At 49.9% G+C, this 17,193-nt stretch overlaps 1 protein-coding gene across 19 annotated transcripts in view; it reads right to left on the bottom strand.

Moving 5' to 3' along the window:
• DAG1 (dystroglycan 1) overlaps positions 11,311 to 17,193 on the bottom strand; it is a 64,432-nt gene continuing 58,549 nt past the window's right edge. For all 19 annotated transcript variants that reach the window (XM_021068740.1, XM_021068743.1, XM_021068744.1 and 16 more), the window contains one exon: positions 11,311 to 16,109. In XM_021068740.1, coding sequence (XP_020924399.1) covers positions 13,710 to 16,109 — 2,400 coding nt within the window. In that variant the 3' untranslated portion in view covers positions 11,311 to 13,709. The remainder of the gene's footprint in view (positions 16,110 to 17,193) is intronic.

Genomic DNA, 17,193 nt, shown 5'->3' with positions numbered 1-17,193 from the left:
TCAGTGTGGGCTGAGCCACTTGAAAGCAGGGTAGAGAAGGATGTTTTTTATCTGTTTTGGTAGATGCTATAGGAGCTGTGGCTTTGCACAGATTTAAGTCAACCTGCCCCTGGTTCCAATGGGGATAATTAGCCCTACCCAGCCAGTGGGCCTGGGGAGTTGCCCTCCTCGGAGTGAATTCCTGGCTGTTAGCAGACCTCCAGGGTCTCTGCTGTCTTGGTGACAAAGGACACAGTACAGTGGACCCAGGAGGACCTGGAAGTTTGGGTTAATGGTACCCCAATCTTCCTTTCAAAATCTCAGTTTCTCAGTTTTGAGAAACATCCCCAGGATGTTCACTAGGCTTGACTTCATGACAAGTGAATGAGCAAACCTCTCAGCTGTGTGATATGTCTGGTGCCATTCCCTCCTGGGTCCAGCTACTGCCCAGCCAGGGACAGGATAGACTTGGAGACCCTGAGGAAGTTTCCCAGCCCCCTAAACTTCACTTGCCAAAGATATTTTCTTCCACTTCAGTGTGACATATGACACATGGCAGTCATTTTGCAGAAAGACCAGATGGGAGGAGAATTGGTTCACATGCCAAAATAGAGCTGATGGATGGACACATGTCCACTTACTTATCCAGTCTGTGCTCTCACTTACAAAAGATTGGCGGGTGGGGAGTTCCTGTCGTGGCACAGCAGAAAAGAATCTGACAAGGAACCATGAGGTTTTGGGTTCGATCCCTGGCCTTGTTCAGTGGGTTAAGGATCCAGCATTGCTGTGAACTGTGGTATAGGTCGCAGATGCAGCTCAGATCCTGTGTTGCTGTGGCTGTGGTGTAGGCTGGCAGCTACAGCTCCAATTTGACCCCTAGCCTGGGAACCTCTACATGCCATGGGTGCAGCCCTAAAAAGCAAAAAAACAAAAACAAAAACAAAACAAAACAAAAAACAGAGGAAAAATGAAATGGGGGGAGGTTAATACATCCACATAGGAAAAGGCCCAGTCAGAGCCAGCCCACTGCTGGGATTTGTGGAAATGATTGGTCATTGGAAGGCAAATCTTGGAAGAATGAAGAGATGCGGAGCCTCAGGAGCTATACCTGGATACCAGCTGGGCCATGGGCAAGATAACGTGCAAGGGATCTCCCACATGGCCCTCTTCACCATAGGCTGTTCCTTTCAGCATGACCAATTCCCCAGGGAGGCTCAGGATCCAAAGACGAAGATGCCGATGGTGGCAAAGAGGAATGACAAATTTGCAGACAAGAAGAGGTGGCAGAGAGTGTGGAGGTGAGGGAGAATGAGGAAGGATGACTGAGGACAGTTCTGGAGGATGTGGTGCCATGGGCTCTGGACTGCTCCAGAGAGGCTGGGAGAGCCAGTTCTAGTCTATGCACCCCCCCGCCCCCGCCAAGCTCTGCACTCTTCTTTTTGTTGTAGTGCTGCTGAGGCCTGTCTCACCTCCCATTGAAAAGCAACTTCCATTCCCATTGTGGCTCAGTGGTAACAAACCCAATTAATATCCATGAAGATGTGGGTTCAATCCCTGACCTCGCTCAGCGGGTTAAGAATTTGGTGTTGCCATGAGCTGTGGTGTAGGTCACAGATGAGGCTCTGATCTGCTGTTGCTGTGGCTCTGGTGTAGGCTGGCAGCTGCAGCTCCAATTCAACCCCTAGCCTGGGAATCTCCATATGCCACATGGACAGCTCTAAAAAGACAAAAAAAAAAAAAAGGAAAAGAAAGAAAAGCAACTCAGGAAATTGGATCCCAGTCCACATTCCTCCTCTGGGATGGAAAAACAGAACTGAATAGGAAGAAAGGAAGCCCAAAGAAAGAGGTGCCCTTCCGGCTGAGGTTTGTCAGCATCACCCACTAACGTGGGGAATAAGGCAGCTCCCCAAGCAAGCCTCAGGCTGGTAAGAGGCTATAATCAAGAAACCTGATCCAGAGTTCCTGTCGTGGCACAGCAGAAACGAATCCAACTAGGAACCATGAGATTACGGGTTCCATCCCTGACCTCACTAGTGGGTTAAGGATCTGGCATTGCTGTGAGCTGGTGTAGGTTGCAGATGCAGCTCGGATCTGGCATTGCTATGGCTGTGGCGTAGGCCAGCAGCTGTACCTTTGATTCCTTTGACCCCTAGCCTGGGAACCTCCATATGCCATGAGTGTGGCTCTAAAAAAAAGAAACCTGATCCATCTTTGTCCTGCTCAGAAGCCCATCTGGGCTAGCCAGGACAATTCTGCTTGTGTACTAGGGTCTTCAGATGATCCATAGCCATTGGTAAAGGAGGAAAAGAGAACAAAACAGAAAAGTATAGAATTTGCTTGATGCCGTGTCTGCATAATTCCTTTCCTGTGCAATGTGCAAATCTTTCTTTGCATTATGTGAAAAAAGCCAGTAAAAAAAAAAAAAAATCATCAGAAATGTTTATCACCAGCCTAGCCCCACCGCCCATGCATTGCTCCCAAGAAAGCTAATTAAGCCCCGTTGCTATTAGTGTTATATGTTTCCAAAGGCTTGTTGTGACAAGAAAAAATAATAATGAAGACATGGTTTCTCCAAATTATAAGTGTCCAAGTCAAAACATGTTGTTTTCCTTGCCCCTCTGCCTTCCCCCAAACAGGCCTCCAGGCTGGCTCTGCTGATCTCATTCATTCATGCACACACACTCATCCTCCTTCAGCCAGCGTGTACCCAACTCCCACCCAGTGCCAGGCCCAGTGAAGACCATGGGGCCTTTCTTCAAGGAGTTCAGTTTGCAGAAGGAGAGAAACAAGCACACAAACAGTTTCCCATGAGCTATAGAAAATGCTACCTTGGGGAGTTCCTGTTGTGGCTCAGCAGGTTACAAACCTGACTAGTATCCATGAGGATGTGGGTTTGATCCCTGGCCTTGCTCAGTGAGTTAAGGATCCAGCACTGCCGTGAGCTGCATTGTGGGTCAAAGATGTGGCTGGGATCCTGCGTTGCTGTGGCTGAGATATAGTATGGCAGCTGCAGCTCCAATTCAACCCCCGGCCTGGGAACTTCCATATGCTGCAGGTATGGCCATTAAAAAAAAAAAAATGCTGCTCTTCAACATAGTTTTGGAAGTCCTAGCCACAGCAATTAGACAAACAAAAGAAATAAAACGCATCCATATAGGAAGAGAAGAGATAAAACTGTCACTGTATGCAGATGACATGATACTATACCTAGAAAACCCTAAGGACTCAACCCAAAAACTACTTGAACTGATCAACAAATTCAGCAAAAAGTAGCGGGATATAAGATTAACATTCAGGAGTTCCCATTGTGGCGCAGTGGTTAACGAATCCGACTAGGAACCATGAGGTTGCGGGTTCGGTCCCTGCCCTTGCTCAGTGGGTTAACGATCCGGCGTTGCCGTGAGCTGTGGTGTAGGTTGCAGATGCGGCTCGGATCCCGCGTTGCTGTGGCTCTGGCGTAGGCCGGTGGCTACAGCTCCAATTCCACCCCTAGCCTGGGAACCTCCATATGCCGCGGGAGCGGCCCAAGAAGTAGCAACAACAAAAGACAAAAAAAAAAAAAAAAAAAAAAAAAAGATTAACATTCAGAAATCAGTAGCATTTCTGTATACTAACAATGAAATATTAGAAAAGGAATACAAAAATGCAATACCTTTTAAAATTGCACCCTAAAAATCAAATACACAGGAATACACCTGACCAAGGAGGTAAAGGACTTATATGCCGAGAACTAGAAAACATTAATCAAGGAAATTAAAGAAGATGTAAAGAAATGGAAAGATATTCCATGTTCCTGGATTGGGAAAATCAATATTGTAAAAATAGCCATACTACCCAAAGCAATCTACAGATTCAATGCAATCCCTATCAAATTACCCATGACATTTTTCACAGAACTAGAAAAAACAATCCAAACATTTATATGGAACCACAAAAGACCCAGAATCGCCAAAGCAATCCTGAGAAACAAAAACCAAGCAGGAGGCATCACTCTCCCAGACTTCAAGAAATACTACAAAGCCACAGTCATCAAAACAGTATGGTACTGGTATCAAAACAGACAGACAGACCAATGGAACAGAATAGAGAACTCGGAAATAAACCCTGACACCTATGGTCAATTAATCTTTGACAAGGAAGGCAAAAACATAAAATGGGAAAAAGAAAGTCTATTCAGCAAGCATTGCTGGGAAACCTGGACAGCTGCATGCAAAGCAATGAGACTAGAACACACCCTCACACCATGCACAAAAATAAACTCAAAATGGCTGAAAGACTTAAATATACGACAGGACACCATCAAACTCCTAGAAGAAAACATAGGCAAAACACTCTCTGATGTTAATATCATGAATATTTTCTCAGGTCAGTCTCCCAAAGCAATAGAAATTAGAGCAAAAATAAACCCATGGGATCTCATCAAACTGAAAAGCTTTTGCACAGCAAAGGAAACCCAAAAGAAAACAAAAAAACAACTTACAGAATGGGAGAAAATAGTTTCAAATGATGCAACCAACAAGGGCTTAATCTCTAGAATATATAAGCAACTTATACAACCCAACAGCAAAAAAGCCAATCAATCAATGGAAAAATGGGCAAAAGACCTGAATAGACATTTCTCCAAAGAAGATATACAGCTGGCCAGCAAACACATGAAAAAATGCTCAGCATCGTTGATTATAAGAGAAATGCAAATCAAAACTACCATGGGATACCACCTCACACCAGTCAGAATGGCCATCATTAACAAATCCACAAATAACAAGTGCTGGAGGGGCTGTGGAGAAAAGGGAACCCTCCTGCACTGTTGGTGGGAATGTAAACTGGTACAGCCACTATGGAGAACAGTTTGGACATACCTTAGAAATCTATACATAGAACTTCCATATGACCCTGCAATCCCACTCTTGGGCATCTATCCAGACAAAACTCTACTTAAAAGAGACACACGCACCCACATGTTCATTGCAGCACTATTCACAATAGCCAGGACATGGAAACAACCCAAATGTCCATCGACAGATGATTGGATTCGGAAGATGTGGTATATATACACAATGGAATACTACTCAGCCATAAAAAAGAACGACATAATGCCATTTGCAGCAGCATGGATGGAACTAGAGAATCTCATCCTGAGTGAAATGAGCCAGAAAGACAAAGACAAATACCATATGATATCACTTATAACTGGAATCTAATATCCAGCACAAATGAACATCTCCTCAGAAAAGAAAATCATGGACTTGGAGAAAAGACTTGTGGCTGCCTGATGGGAGGGGGAGAGAGTGGGAGGGATCGGGAGCTTGGGCTTATCAGACACAACTTAGAATAGATTTACAAGGAGATCCTGCTGAATAGCATTGAGAACTTTGTCTAGATACTCATGTTGCCACAGAACAAAGGGTGGGGAAAAAATGTAATTGTAATGTATACATGTAAGGATAACCTGACCCCCTTGCTGTACAGTGGGAAAATAAAAAAAAAATGCTACCTCAATCCCTGTTGCAATCCTTCCCACCAGAATCCCAGTTTCCGTGGAGTTCCCTCCAACTACCTCTGTTCCATGGATGGGGAGGTGGGGGTGTGTGGCAGGAATGGGGAACAGGCTCAGGTGGAAATTCATGTCTGAATGCCCTCTCCTAACCAGCCCACATGTCCTACTCCAGGCAACAGAGCTTCAAACATGACTCGGACAGTTCATGGGAAAGGGCAGCTAGTTCAGCCCCTCCATCAAACTCAGCCCTACATGTCTTCAAGAAAGTCTTTTAATGGGGACCCTACCTCGGGAGTTCCCATTGTGGCTCAGTGGTTAATGAATCTGACTAGCATCCATGAGGATGTAGGTTCAATCCCTGGCCTTGCTCAATGGGTTAAGGATCCAGCATTCCTGTGAGCTGTGGTATAGGTTGAAGACATGGCTCAGATCCTGCATTGCTATGGCTGTGGCATAGGCCAGCAGCTACAGATTCAATCTGACCCAAAGCCTGGGAACCTCCATATGCTGGCGGTGCAGCCCTAAAAAGTGAAAAATAAAAATAAAAATAAATTTTAAAAAATAAAAGGAAACCTATCTCTGGACCCCTCTATGACTCTACTATTGCGAATACATGCCCATTACTGAGAATTACCCTTTACAACCAGGGATTTTAGGCCATGGGACATAACCACTCTGTCTACTGAGCTTCATCTTTGTCCTGGTCAGAATAGATTATGAGAGAGCAAACCCAGGAAGCTTCCAGGAGCCACTGGAAGAGCTCCTCCCTTCCAGGAAAGATGGACAGAATAAAACAGGTCTGTGAAACAAAACCCTATAGCAAGTAGAAAGGTCCATGGTCCACAGTCCCTTAGACCTCTATGAGGACGGATGATTTCAATTCAGTTAAATTCAACTTGGTTAAATTTAAGTTAAATTTGGCACTGTTGAGTCCTAGGACATAGACAGCATCATGCTAGGCCCTAAGGATGCAGCAGAAATCAACACTGTTGACTCTCTTCTACCCTCACTGACATTGTAATCTCCAAGTCTGGCCTTTGTCTCCCATTCTGCTCAAAGCAGGCCCTAAATCTGGAGGGCTTGACTGCTGGCCCTCCATGCAGAACCACTTGTCATCAACCGCTGTCATCACCTGCAGCTCTGTGTGTGGCCAAAGCATCACCAGGTCAGCCTGTGAGGGCTGAAGTCACATTCAGGTTTCCCCAGGTTCTGGGCTGGGTAGCAGTGGGTATCAGTTGGACAGCAAATCTGGGTTACCACTGCTAGTTGTGTATTAATAACTCCTCTGGCTGGCAGGCATGGTCTGGGCATCAGGTGGTTTTTCTGACCATGAGCTGACAGAGTAGACTGAGGAATTCTAGCAAGGCCAAACAAAGGACATCCTCCGTTTGCCACCAGATAGCAGAAAGGCCATGTGTTTCTCTGGAGCCCTCCCTCCCCAAATCTTTGCTCATTCAAACCAAGTCCTCCCCCAACCCCAAATCTGCTCCAGGGATCTTCCTGGGACTCAGGATGGCTGTGTTCCTCTTCTAGCCCTGTCTGGCCCAAGGCTTCTCTGAGGAGACTAGAGGTCCAGGAGTAAGCTGATTGTGCTGCCTGAGACCGAGGGCAAGCCTTGGGAGGGAGGCATAGTGGCTGCTGTGTCAGAGCCGTTGGGGTCACAGCGGATGCCTCTTCAGCCTCTCATTTGCACTATAATCACTATACTGGACACAGGAATACAGAGCTGGCCTTCGCACTAGACACATACACACCATGTGCTTCTCAAACAAGAGGAGGATTCCATTCCCTTCAGCATCCCCCAAGCCCAGCTCCTTTCCCAGCCCAATCAGGCAGATGTTTCCTGAGGGTGAGTTCATCCAGGACAAAGCTGGTCCTCTCCCCAGGGCACACCCAGAGACAAGCTGTTGCCACCTCCCAACAGGACCTCTCTACCCCTGCCATCATGGGCTGGAGCCAGCCCCTTTCTTCACCTTTCTCTCCCAAGACTTTTGTTACAGAAGTGCTGAGAGGAGTTCCCGTCGTGGCTCAGTGGCTAACAAATCCGACTAGGAACCATGGGGTTGCGGGTTCGATCCCTGGCCTTGCTCAGTGGGTTAAGGATCTGGCATTGCCATGACCTGTGGTGTAGGTTGCAGACGCGGCTCAGATCCCACGTTGCTGTGGCTCTGGCGTAGGCCGGTGGCTACAGCTCCGATTGGACCTCTAGCCTGGGAACCTCCATATGCTGTGGGAGCAGCTCTAGAAAAAGCAAAAAAAAAAAAAAAAAAAAAGAAGAAGTGCTGAGAGAAGTGGGGAGTGATCCTTGAAAAAGGAGCTGGCCTGACCAGAGTTCCCAGCCTTTTTTGGCAAGTCTCAAATCCGTGCTTTGCCCACTATAGCCTGAGGCTGCAACACCATGAGAACACAAGACAACAGTATCCTCAGCTCTGGTTCTGAGAGTTCCAGCCAGCTGCTATCTGGATGTCCCCTGCTGTCCTAGTGTGTGCCCAGGGCTGTGGAGACAGCTTTGGGCAAGGTGTTTCTTGGGCTTCAGGACATCTTCACACTAAAAGTGTCATCTGCTAACCCATCCCTCTCTACTTCTAGCACCAAGTGTCTTCCCCCTAGAGACACAGCAGCTGGAACCCCTAGTTTCCATCCAGGACCCTCCCAGATCCGCAGTGCTTTAGGGCATGTCCTCAGGAGCTCTCAGGCTGGAGGAAGAGGAGACTCAGGGAGCATCCTATAAACCAAGCCCTACTGTGGGCAGCTCCCCGACTCTGGCCTCAACAACAGAAAGCCTGGAGGCGTACTAAAGCTAAAGCAACAGCGCAAAAGAAAGATCCTTCCTTATTCGTTCCGCCTACAGACATCCGAATTCAATGTTTGCCTGTGAGGCCCCAGGAATGGAAGCCATCTGGAAGCCTGGGCCCCAGACTCCCCTCCCCCTTTCCCTGCTAGCTTCTTTCCGAAGAACTGCTGGGGGGAAAGAAAGCCTCCGAACCCCAGCAACACCTATCTTGATGCCCTCAGAGTCTGTGCAGGGTAGCTGAGCAAGGAAGGATCAGTCCAGTTAAACCGCCTGTCCTCAGCCTAACTCTGAGCAGCTCTGGGCAGCTGGCCCAACAGCTTTAGCTCTACCCACTGTTCCACTTGGCCCCGTCCTACTCCAGGCCTCGGTCCACTCCCAGGGCCAACTCAGCTCTGCTCTAGGCGGGGTTCCACCCTTCCATGGCGAGCCTCTCCTACCTCCCAGACTCTCTCCAAACCTGCTGAGTTACTTAATCCTGCCTACGTTAGGACTTGCGTGTTGCTGTCAGGCTTACCCAGGCCTCTGGCGCCACCTCCTGGAAGCCTGCAGGCACTGACCCCTCTTTGGCTCAGAGCGCCAGGCAATTGGCCTTCTGCAGGGCTCAAGTGGGGCGCATCTGAACCACTGCCAAGCCAAGGTTGAGTGCTGCCCCAATACTGCCCAGAAACTACACAAGGGCACCTTATGGCCATATGGAGCCCTCCACAGGGACACAAACAGACCAACTTCACTCCAGCTGAGACACTAGGGTCTCCTCCACTAAAGCTGAGGACAATGGGGCTAGTGAGGGCTCCAGAGGCTGTCCTCAGGTGCAGGAGCACCCCAGCCCCAGAAGATGGGAACCTTCACTTTGAATCTCTTGCCCTATCTTCTCTGGGTCTGCCCGGGTCCCATTATGGGAAATGGTAGCCCCATCTCCCACTGAGGGCTTCAAATAATTCTTTACTAATCTACAATATGCACAAAATTTTACAGCACCCTCAAAAAACCTATAGTGATGGGGTCACTCTTTAGAATTGAACCTGCCACTCACTGGCCATAGTACCTGGAACCTTGCCCCCTCTGGACTTCAGTCACCTTGCCTCAAGATGGTGATCAAGAAGGGTAAGCAAAGCAGGAAGCTTTAACTTAAAAGCATAAGCTGATTTATATTTTTCAGATATAGTAATAAAACTCACCCTCAAAAGACTGATGTCTGGGTGGGGACTTCCATGCTCCAGAGGAGCTAGGGAAGGGCCTGTTCTAGGAGGTTTTCTGCCTATTGGGAACAAGTAGAGGCAAGTAAGTCATGTGGAGCCTCCAGTTCCCACCAAAGTGATGATAATTCTACAGGATGAGGCTAGCCAGGAGCTCCTAGACACCCCAATATTCCCTGGCCATCGTCCTGGCCCAAGGATCTTGGCCCAAGGCAATGCCTTTATACCAGGAGAGACAGAGGAATCCTCTAGCCTCCTTGGCTTCTCTTGTCCCTTTTACAGGCAGATGTGTTGGGGGTGACTTGTTATCCTGATTCCATCCCGTAGTCCCTAGGGTTCCTCAGAATCCCTTGGAGACCAGTGCTGTCCCCACTTCACAGATGGGGAAGCCAGGCCAAAAGGTTCATGGGAATTTGTTCTGGGTCAGAAGCACAGGCGAATGCATATTTCTGTGGGTCTGACAGCTCCCTCTCCCCTTCTCCACTGTGTCCCATTGTTTCTGCCCCTTTCCTACACTGCCCTCTCTAGCTTGAAAAATCTGAGTAGACATTCCCTATCTGCCTCCTACAAGGAGAGGTCACAGAGACCTGGCAGGAGTGCTGCAGGTCAGGGGTCTGCCAGGCCAAATGTCAGATATTCCCAAAGAAGAGTAGGGCAGGGCAGAGGCCAGAGGCCCTTGTGGCTTCTTCCTATTCTACTGACCATATATTCTCTGCTGAAACCAGAAATCCCTTTACTAGAGTACAGGACAGTGAATCCACTCATAACCCATGGCTTCAGATTAGGTATTAAACAACTTCTTGAGGCCAAGAAAGCAAAGGGCAGGGTCATATCCCAGGCTCCTGCTGCTAGGTCTAGGGGGTGAGGTATGAGGTATGTGTCCCTTAACTCTGTACTGAGGACAGCTTTTCCTGGTATTTATCAGTATTGTATGCCACAAGTAATTGTTTGACCTTCAACTCCCCACTCTGGGATTCAGTTTTATCTGCAGTACAGGACCAATCTCTCAGCTCTGGGTCTTAAATTGTGGGCAGAGCAGCAGCCTGGGGGCTATAGGTAGAGATGGTGAAGACTCTGTGGGGGTGGGAGTGAGGCCCGTTAGAGGCATCAGTTGTTCTGTGACCAATGGCCCCAATCCTGCCTCTGAAAACACAGCTGCTGCATCCCCTGCCTCCGGCACCCTGGGTAGTGTCCCAGGACAACCTGCCCCTTCCTGGGCACTAAGTCATGCTAAGCCTACCCAGCTGGTCTTTCTGTCCCAGGCAGGGTACTTAGGGGCAGGCCCCCAGAATCTATAGGCCCAAAGAAGGCAGAATAGCCTGGCCAGAAACCATTCTCCCCTTCTCCCCACTCCAAGGCAAGGGCCAAACCTGCCTTTAGACTGCTTGGGAGAGGGCCAGCCTTAACCCAAGGTCATGTGCAGGGGGCCCAGATGAAGGACCCCTGTCTGGGAACTGCAGGAGTCAACCCACTCTGGAGCAGACAACCTTCAGCAAGACCTCTCCCACCATCCTCCCCTCCCACCCAGTCTCACTGGATTTTCTGCCCATCCCTCTCCCCCATCATAGACGAGGAAACTGAAGCTCAAGGAGATCTGTCTCAGCTGGCTCAGGCAGAAGACGTGCTAAGGAGAGCTCATTGTTTGACAGAGCTTCTGCTGCACACATACATTCCTCCCAGAAGCACAGAAATGGTGAGGCTGTGAAGACTATCTGGTCAGCTGCTCAAAGGCCACCTGAGTGGGCCTAGCTGGGTCCCCTTTCCCTCTGTCCCATGGACTCTAGTCCCACCCTATACTCATGTCGTGTAGGAGCCAGGGTAATAGATGCTTGGAGGCAATGGCATTGTAATAAAGACACTGCTTTTATTTAGTTCGATATGTTTCTATACAGAACGCAGAAAACACATCTTAAAATCATATAGAAGGAAATAAAAACACGTCAGTGGTTGGTGAACACTTGAATGTGAGATTGGCTCTCTGTCTCACAGAGTCCAATGACCATTGCCAGCTGGGCGATCAGGGGAGGAGGCTGCCTGCAAGGGCATTGTTGCTGTTATTCTGTTCACTGCCCCATCGCCTCCTGTTGCTATGGTAACAGGCCATTCTGGGCCAGCCACTTCTCTGCGTGGCAGTGCCCAATGCTGGGGTTGCTAAGGGCAACGGAGCTATTTGGAAGGCCTTTCAAAGCCCTCACCTGGAACACTGGGAATTGTTTATCTTTTGAGGAGGTCATCAAACACAATCTGACCAGGTCAGACCCTGCTTGTGCTCCTGACTCTGGGGCATTAGGGAAACTCTGGCTTGGATCAGGACTTGGAGGCACAAGCCCCCCCGAGCCCTCCTGTACAGGCTCCCCACACCAGGGCACTGCTCCCCCTACTGGAGATCCAGGCAGGAGAGAGGCCCTGTGGGAGAGGAGCAAGGGGGAACCCCCTCCAAAGAAGGGCAGGGTAGAGACCTCTCCACTCTGACCGTCCCTCTCCTCCTGAGGCAGCACACTCAAATCTTCTGCAAAACAGTCAATATGGCTTAGAAGTGGCTGCTTGGCGTGCAAAGGGAGCCTGGGTCCACCCACCCACCTACAGATTATGGAAGGGATACATTATTGCAAAAGGCATTCCTCCCTAAAAGGTACCCAAAATAACTATTCAGACATCAAGAAAAGTCATGCTCAAAATGGTTTCTTCCAAAGGAGGAGAATCAAAGCAGAGTGGGTGCCCCTGAGTCATGGGACAGAGATGCAGATGGATGGACGGATGTTCTGCTAAAAAAGGCAAAAGAAGCCCCAGTGTAATTCCGAAGTTTAAACCATTAGGAAAGAAGTGGGGGTGGGGGGTGGAATCGCAAAGAGCAAAGCCGTCAGTTCCATGGAATCAACACTAAGAGCTTGTACAAACTGCTGTAAGCATCACCATTTTTAATCTTTTTTTTTAATAAAACAATTTGAGGCTGTATAAAAACTTTAGTAAAAAATTAGCTTTGAGAGCCCACAGATTTTTACTATGAACTATATTGCTGGCATTCCTCCCTAGCCACCAGACCTTTCCCAGCCATTCAGGCCTGGGACTAGAGCGCCAGAGAAGAGGTGTGGGGTGGTCAGGGTGGGGCTGTGGACTATTGGGACAAAGTGGCCAAGGTCAAGTGAGGAAAGAGCATCACATGACATAAAAATATTGCATCTTCACCAAAATGTCCCCCACTGAGTGTTTCAAAAATCATGATATTCCATTTAGGATGGGGTGGGGGGGACCACACAGAAGGGTAAAAGAAAACAGGTTGATGTGGTCGAGTCCTTCGACCTCCCCAGGCACCCCCATGAGCAGCTGGCCCACCCTGGAGCACCTAGGTTGGAGGCTACGGCCACCACTGCCTCTTGGAGTCCCTTTTCCATGGAAATGAAGACCCCTTGGTGGTGGGCCGTGCATGCATGGGGTGGGGGTGTGGATGTCCATGGCCTGAGAGGCCCCTCTAGCTTTCAGCCCCTGGCAACAGTGGGACAGCAAGCCCAGCACCAGGGCCCTGGCCCCTGAGCCAGGGCCAGGAGGCCTCCAGTCAGGCTCTGGGGTATCAGAGCAACCAAGTTTACGTAGTGTGAAAAAATAGGATTCCTTTGATAAAAAATACTGTCCCCTTGGTCTTCTCTAAGTTTGAAACACCCTGGGAGCTTATTTTTAGCAAAGCAATTTCCCATACCCACCCAAAAATTATACATACAAGTTTAGGTAAACAGCAGATTAAATGTAAAAACTTAATCTTAACTTCTGAAAGTCCTTTGAATTTAATCTTTAGCTACTGTTTTCCATGTTACATCCTGCAGCTAGACACACGTGAATAGAAAAAACAGTACAGTTAGTGTTAAAGGCAAAACGCAGAGAGCCGGGAGGCCACCCAGCACTGCCTGCAAGTTCATTCACGGTTCCTCGCTCCCTCCATCTACCTCTACTCCAAATGGTGCTTTCAGAGCCAGCCATCAAAAACGCAGCGAAGAATTTTCTATGAACAAACAAAAAGCTGTTAGGCAAAAAATAAAAGTAAAAATGTCCCCAAAGTTTCTCCAGTTGCTTTGGGGTTTAGGAGGACCAGAGAGGGCGGGCTTGTCCAGGCCCTGTGTGTGTCAGTGTGTGCTAGATCAGGTGTCGGCTCCTGGTAGGCAATGGTCTGCAGGCCACCGGTCTCCACAGACAACACCATGTTGTCTCCAGGGCCCTGCCCTACCCCTGCCTCCACCCAGGCGCTTGTGGGTTAAGGGGGGACGTAGGGAGGGGGCGACCGGTATGGGGTCATGTTCTTAGGACGGGAGCCCTTGCCCTCCATGGGGGCTGTGAAGGGAGGCGGGGGCTGGTAGGGAGGTGCATTGGGATCCTCATCCCGCAGAGGTGTGTACTCTCCCACGGTGTCCTGGTTCAGAGGAGTGGTCTCGGGCACGCTCTGGTTGGGGTACTCAGGAGGGGGGAGGGGAGCTTTTTCCTCCTGCAGGATAAGTGGCATGCTGGAGGAGGGTGGGGGCTTGGAGTCATCCAGCTCATCTGCAAAGATGATCGGCACCCCCTTCTTGATGAAGGTGGCCTGGTCCTCAAGGGTGAGCTTGCCCTTCCGCTTCTTACGATAGCAGATCATGGCAATGATACCAGCAATGAGCAGGATGGCTGCAACCACCACGGCTGGGATGACAGTGTGCAGGTAGACATCATCCTCGCTGCTCTTCTCAGGGTCCCTATCTGGCACCTCTGTGGGTGGTGCCTCTGAGGGCACCCTCTTGGGTGGCGCCACGGGGACAAACTGTAGATGCCGACAGCTGCCAGAGCCTGTCACAGCAATGCTCATGGCCTTGAAGTCAGGCTCCAAGGCATTGGAGAAGGCAGCCCGAGGTTTGCCATCATCCTCAGCAATCCTCCGGCTCAGCCCTGTGATCTGCTCCTTGGGGCAGGGCTCCAGGGGCAGGGTGTTGTTGGTCCATTCCACCACAATGGAGCCCCGGGTGATGTTCTGCAGAGTGATGGTGCTGCAGTTGCGGTCCCCAAAGGCGAAGGCCAGCTTCTTCACCAGAGCAATCTTCTTGTGGATGTCATTCACTACTGGTGCTGGGTCACCCACAAACTTGGCTGTGAATCGTGCAGGAGCTCTGTCCCCTTGAGGGCGCCTGTGGACATGGATCTCGAAGGCATCCACAGCTGACAGGCCCCCCTTGTCTGTGGCATGCATAAAATACTCGTGCTTGCCCACGTGGCTGCTGTCGGGGAGGCCATACATGAGCTGGCTATTGCTGTTGAACTGTACCCAAGACTTCTCACCTACCAACTGCTGCTCCCGAAGCTTCAAGGTCAGCTTCAGCTTATCAGTGGTGGTGTCCTCATTGTCATAGAAAGTGTCTGACGGGATCTTCACCTCAAAGTAGGTGCCAACCCAGGCATCTACCCTATCAATGTGGTTCTTAAGCTCTGGGCGCTGGTTGGGCTCTCCACGGGGCAGCCCACTGGTAGTGGTGCGGATGCGAGTAGGCGGGGAGGCGGTTTCCAATCTGGTGATGGGTGCTTTGGTGGTGACCCGAGGCACCGGTCGGGGTGTCCGCGGCTTCTTGGTCGGCCTTCGAGTTGTGGTGGTTGAAGAGTCAGTAGAAGGTGTGGCTGGTTTGGGTGTGGATACTCGTGGTTTCTTGGTGGTAGGTGTAGGAGGGGTAGCAACCGCCGTGGGCTCCAAGTAGCCAGGAATGGTCATTGTTGGGCGGATATGGCCAGGGACTGTGGTGCCTGCTTCTGACACCCGAGTGGGCTGAATGGGGCCGAGAGTTGGGGTCTGAAAAATGGCACCTCGAGTCCGAATGGTGACTGTGGGCTTCCCAGGAACAGGATCCCTAACTGGGGGAGCCATGGTCTCAGTTGGAGGAGCAATGGCTGGAGATGTGGGGGTGGGAACAATCCTGGAAGGTGGCTCCTGGATGGCTGTGGTTGGGGGCCCAATGGCAGTGACAGGTGTGGGTGTGGCATGGATCTGCCTCCGGATGCGTTTTGGGAGAGGGGGCTTCTTGTTGGCAATGTGCCAACCCACCACAGGGTAGCCAAGCTGGGCAGACATAGCACCCTCCCTGGCAGGGACCTCCACACCATGAATGTCAGGCACACTATTCTGGTTCAGGGAGCAGCCTAGCTTCCAGGAGAGCAGGGCCCCATTCTCTATCACTTTTTTCGCATTTCCCGGGCCAGCCATGAAGGCTGACATGTCAAAGAGTCTGTTGTTCACCACTGGCACTAACTTCATATTGTGAAGCTCCACTTCTGAGAAGCTCTGCATTCTCTGCAGAAGGTCGAGCCTTTGCTTTGGGATCATCTTGGTGAGGTCAGCATCCAGAATTACTGTCAGGACAGTCACAGGCTCATCAGCAGCACAGACAGATGACACCACCTCGCCCGGATCTGGTGACGCTGCTCGCACAGACTGTGGCTCACTGTGGTCTTCAGGGTAGACCTCGATAGAGAACACACTTGAAGTCTGGGGGACGTGGCTCCCGTTGGCTCCCAGCCGTGCAGCACTCACCGAAATGTAATGCACACCCTTATCAGTGTCAAGAGGGAGACCCTCCAGGGTGTGGCTCTGGGGGTCCCAGTGCAGCCAGGATGGTAAGGCTTCCTTCCCTGCTGCTGACACCTGTAAGAGATGTTAACGTGAATTAAGTGCTACTATCACTGCATAACCTGAAAAGATTCACAACAGTTAACCACTAGCCTAGCCTGAACTGTGTGACAGGCCTGGAGCACACTCCAGAATTCCTGTTGAAGGAACCAAGCCCTCTGTCCTGAAATTCATTTGCCTGTCATAAAAGACTGGGGGTGCCAGGGCTAGCATGGAAGGCAAATGATTCACTCAAGCACACAGTGGGGAGACAGCAGTGCTGGCACTCAAACACAAGCCTCACCCCAGAGAACTGATGCCATGGAGCTCAAGAATGTTACTGGCTTTTACACCAATGACAGGCCCTGCCACCCACTCATCCACTCTGCCTGCAGAATCAAGCTCAAGTGCCTCATCCCTCAGCACCCCCTTCCGACCTCGCCTCAGACTTCTCCCCTGCCCTCCGCAGACACCACAACTTTGCTTATTAAGTCACATGCCTGGCCTAGAGTGTCTTCCCTGCCCAGAAGTGGAAATACACACAGGTCTGGGTGCACAGACAATTCAATGCTCCCAAATGACTCATTTTATAACCACCCCGTTACATTCAAGTTTAGTGGGGCACTTTTGGTTAGCTGTATCTAATGTCTTAATTAATCCTGCTTTTCAAACCTCAAGAAAAACTGCAATGCCCAGAGTAGAGGAATGGAAACATTTATTCTAAGAAGACTGTTTATCAAAGGCATTACAAGAAGCTCCAGTATCTCTGAAAGAGAATTCTGTAGGCAACTAAGCCTGGGAAACTGACAGAGCTCACCTCTTCCCTCAGAAAGCCGATGCACAGAGGCAGGCCTTGGGAGCTCATCCCCTTTTCCACCCAATAGCACCCTGCAGACTTATTTCAGGGTGGAAGTCCTTTTCCACAGCGGCATGACTGGTAATATATAAAGCTTCTAAGGGAATGCAGCCATAAAAACTTCCACCATCAGCTGACAACAGGGAAACAAGACTTGTCTCTTGCTCAGGCCCCATCTATGACTACTCTCACTTTCAGGAAACACCCATTCCTGCGCCCAAAGCAAGAAAGGTGGGGACCCTAGTCTGCCTGAAGGCACTCTCA

This window comes from Sus scrofa, chromosome 13, assembly GCF_000003025.6.
Source record: "Sus scrofa isolate TJ Tabasco breed Duroc chromosome 13, Sscrofa11.1, whole genome shotgun sequence".
Taxonomy (NCBI): domain Eukaryota; kingdom Metazoa; phylum Chordata; class Mammalia; order Artiodactyla; family Suidae; genus Sus; species Sus scrofa.
The sequence above is the reverse complement of the archived record's forward strand: the minus strand, read 5'-3'. Positions and strand labels throughout refer to the sequence as shown.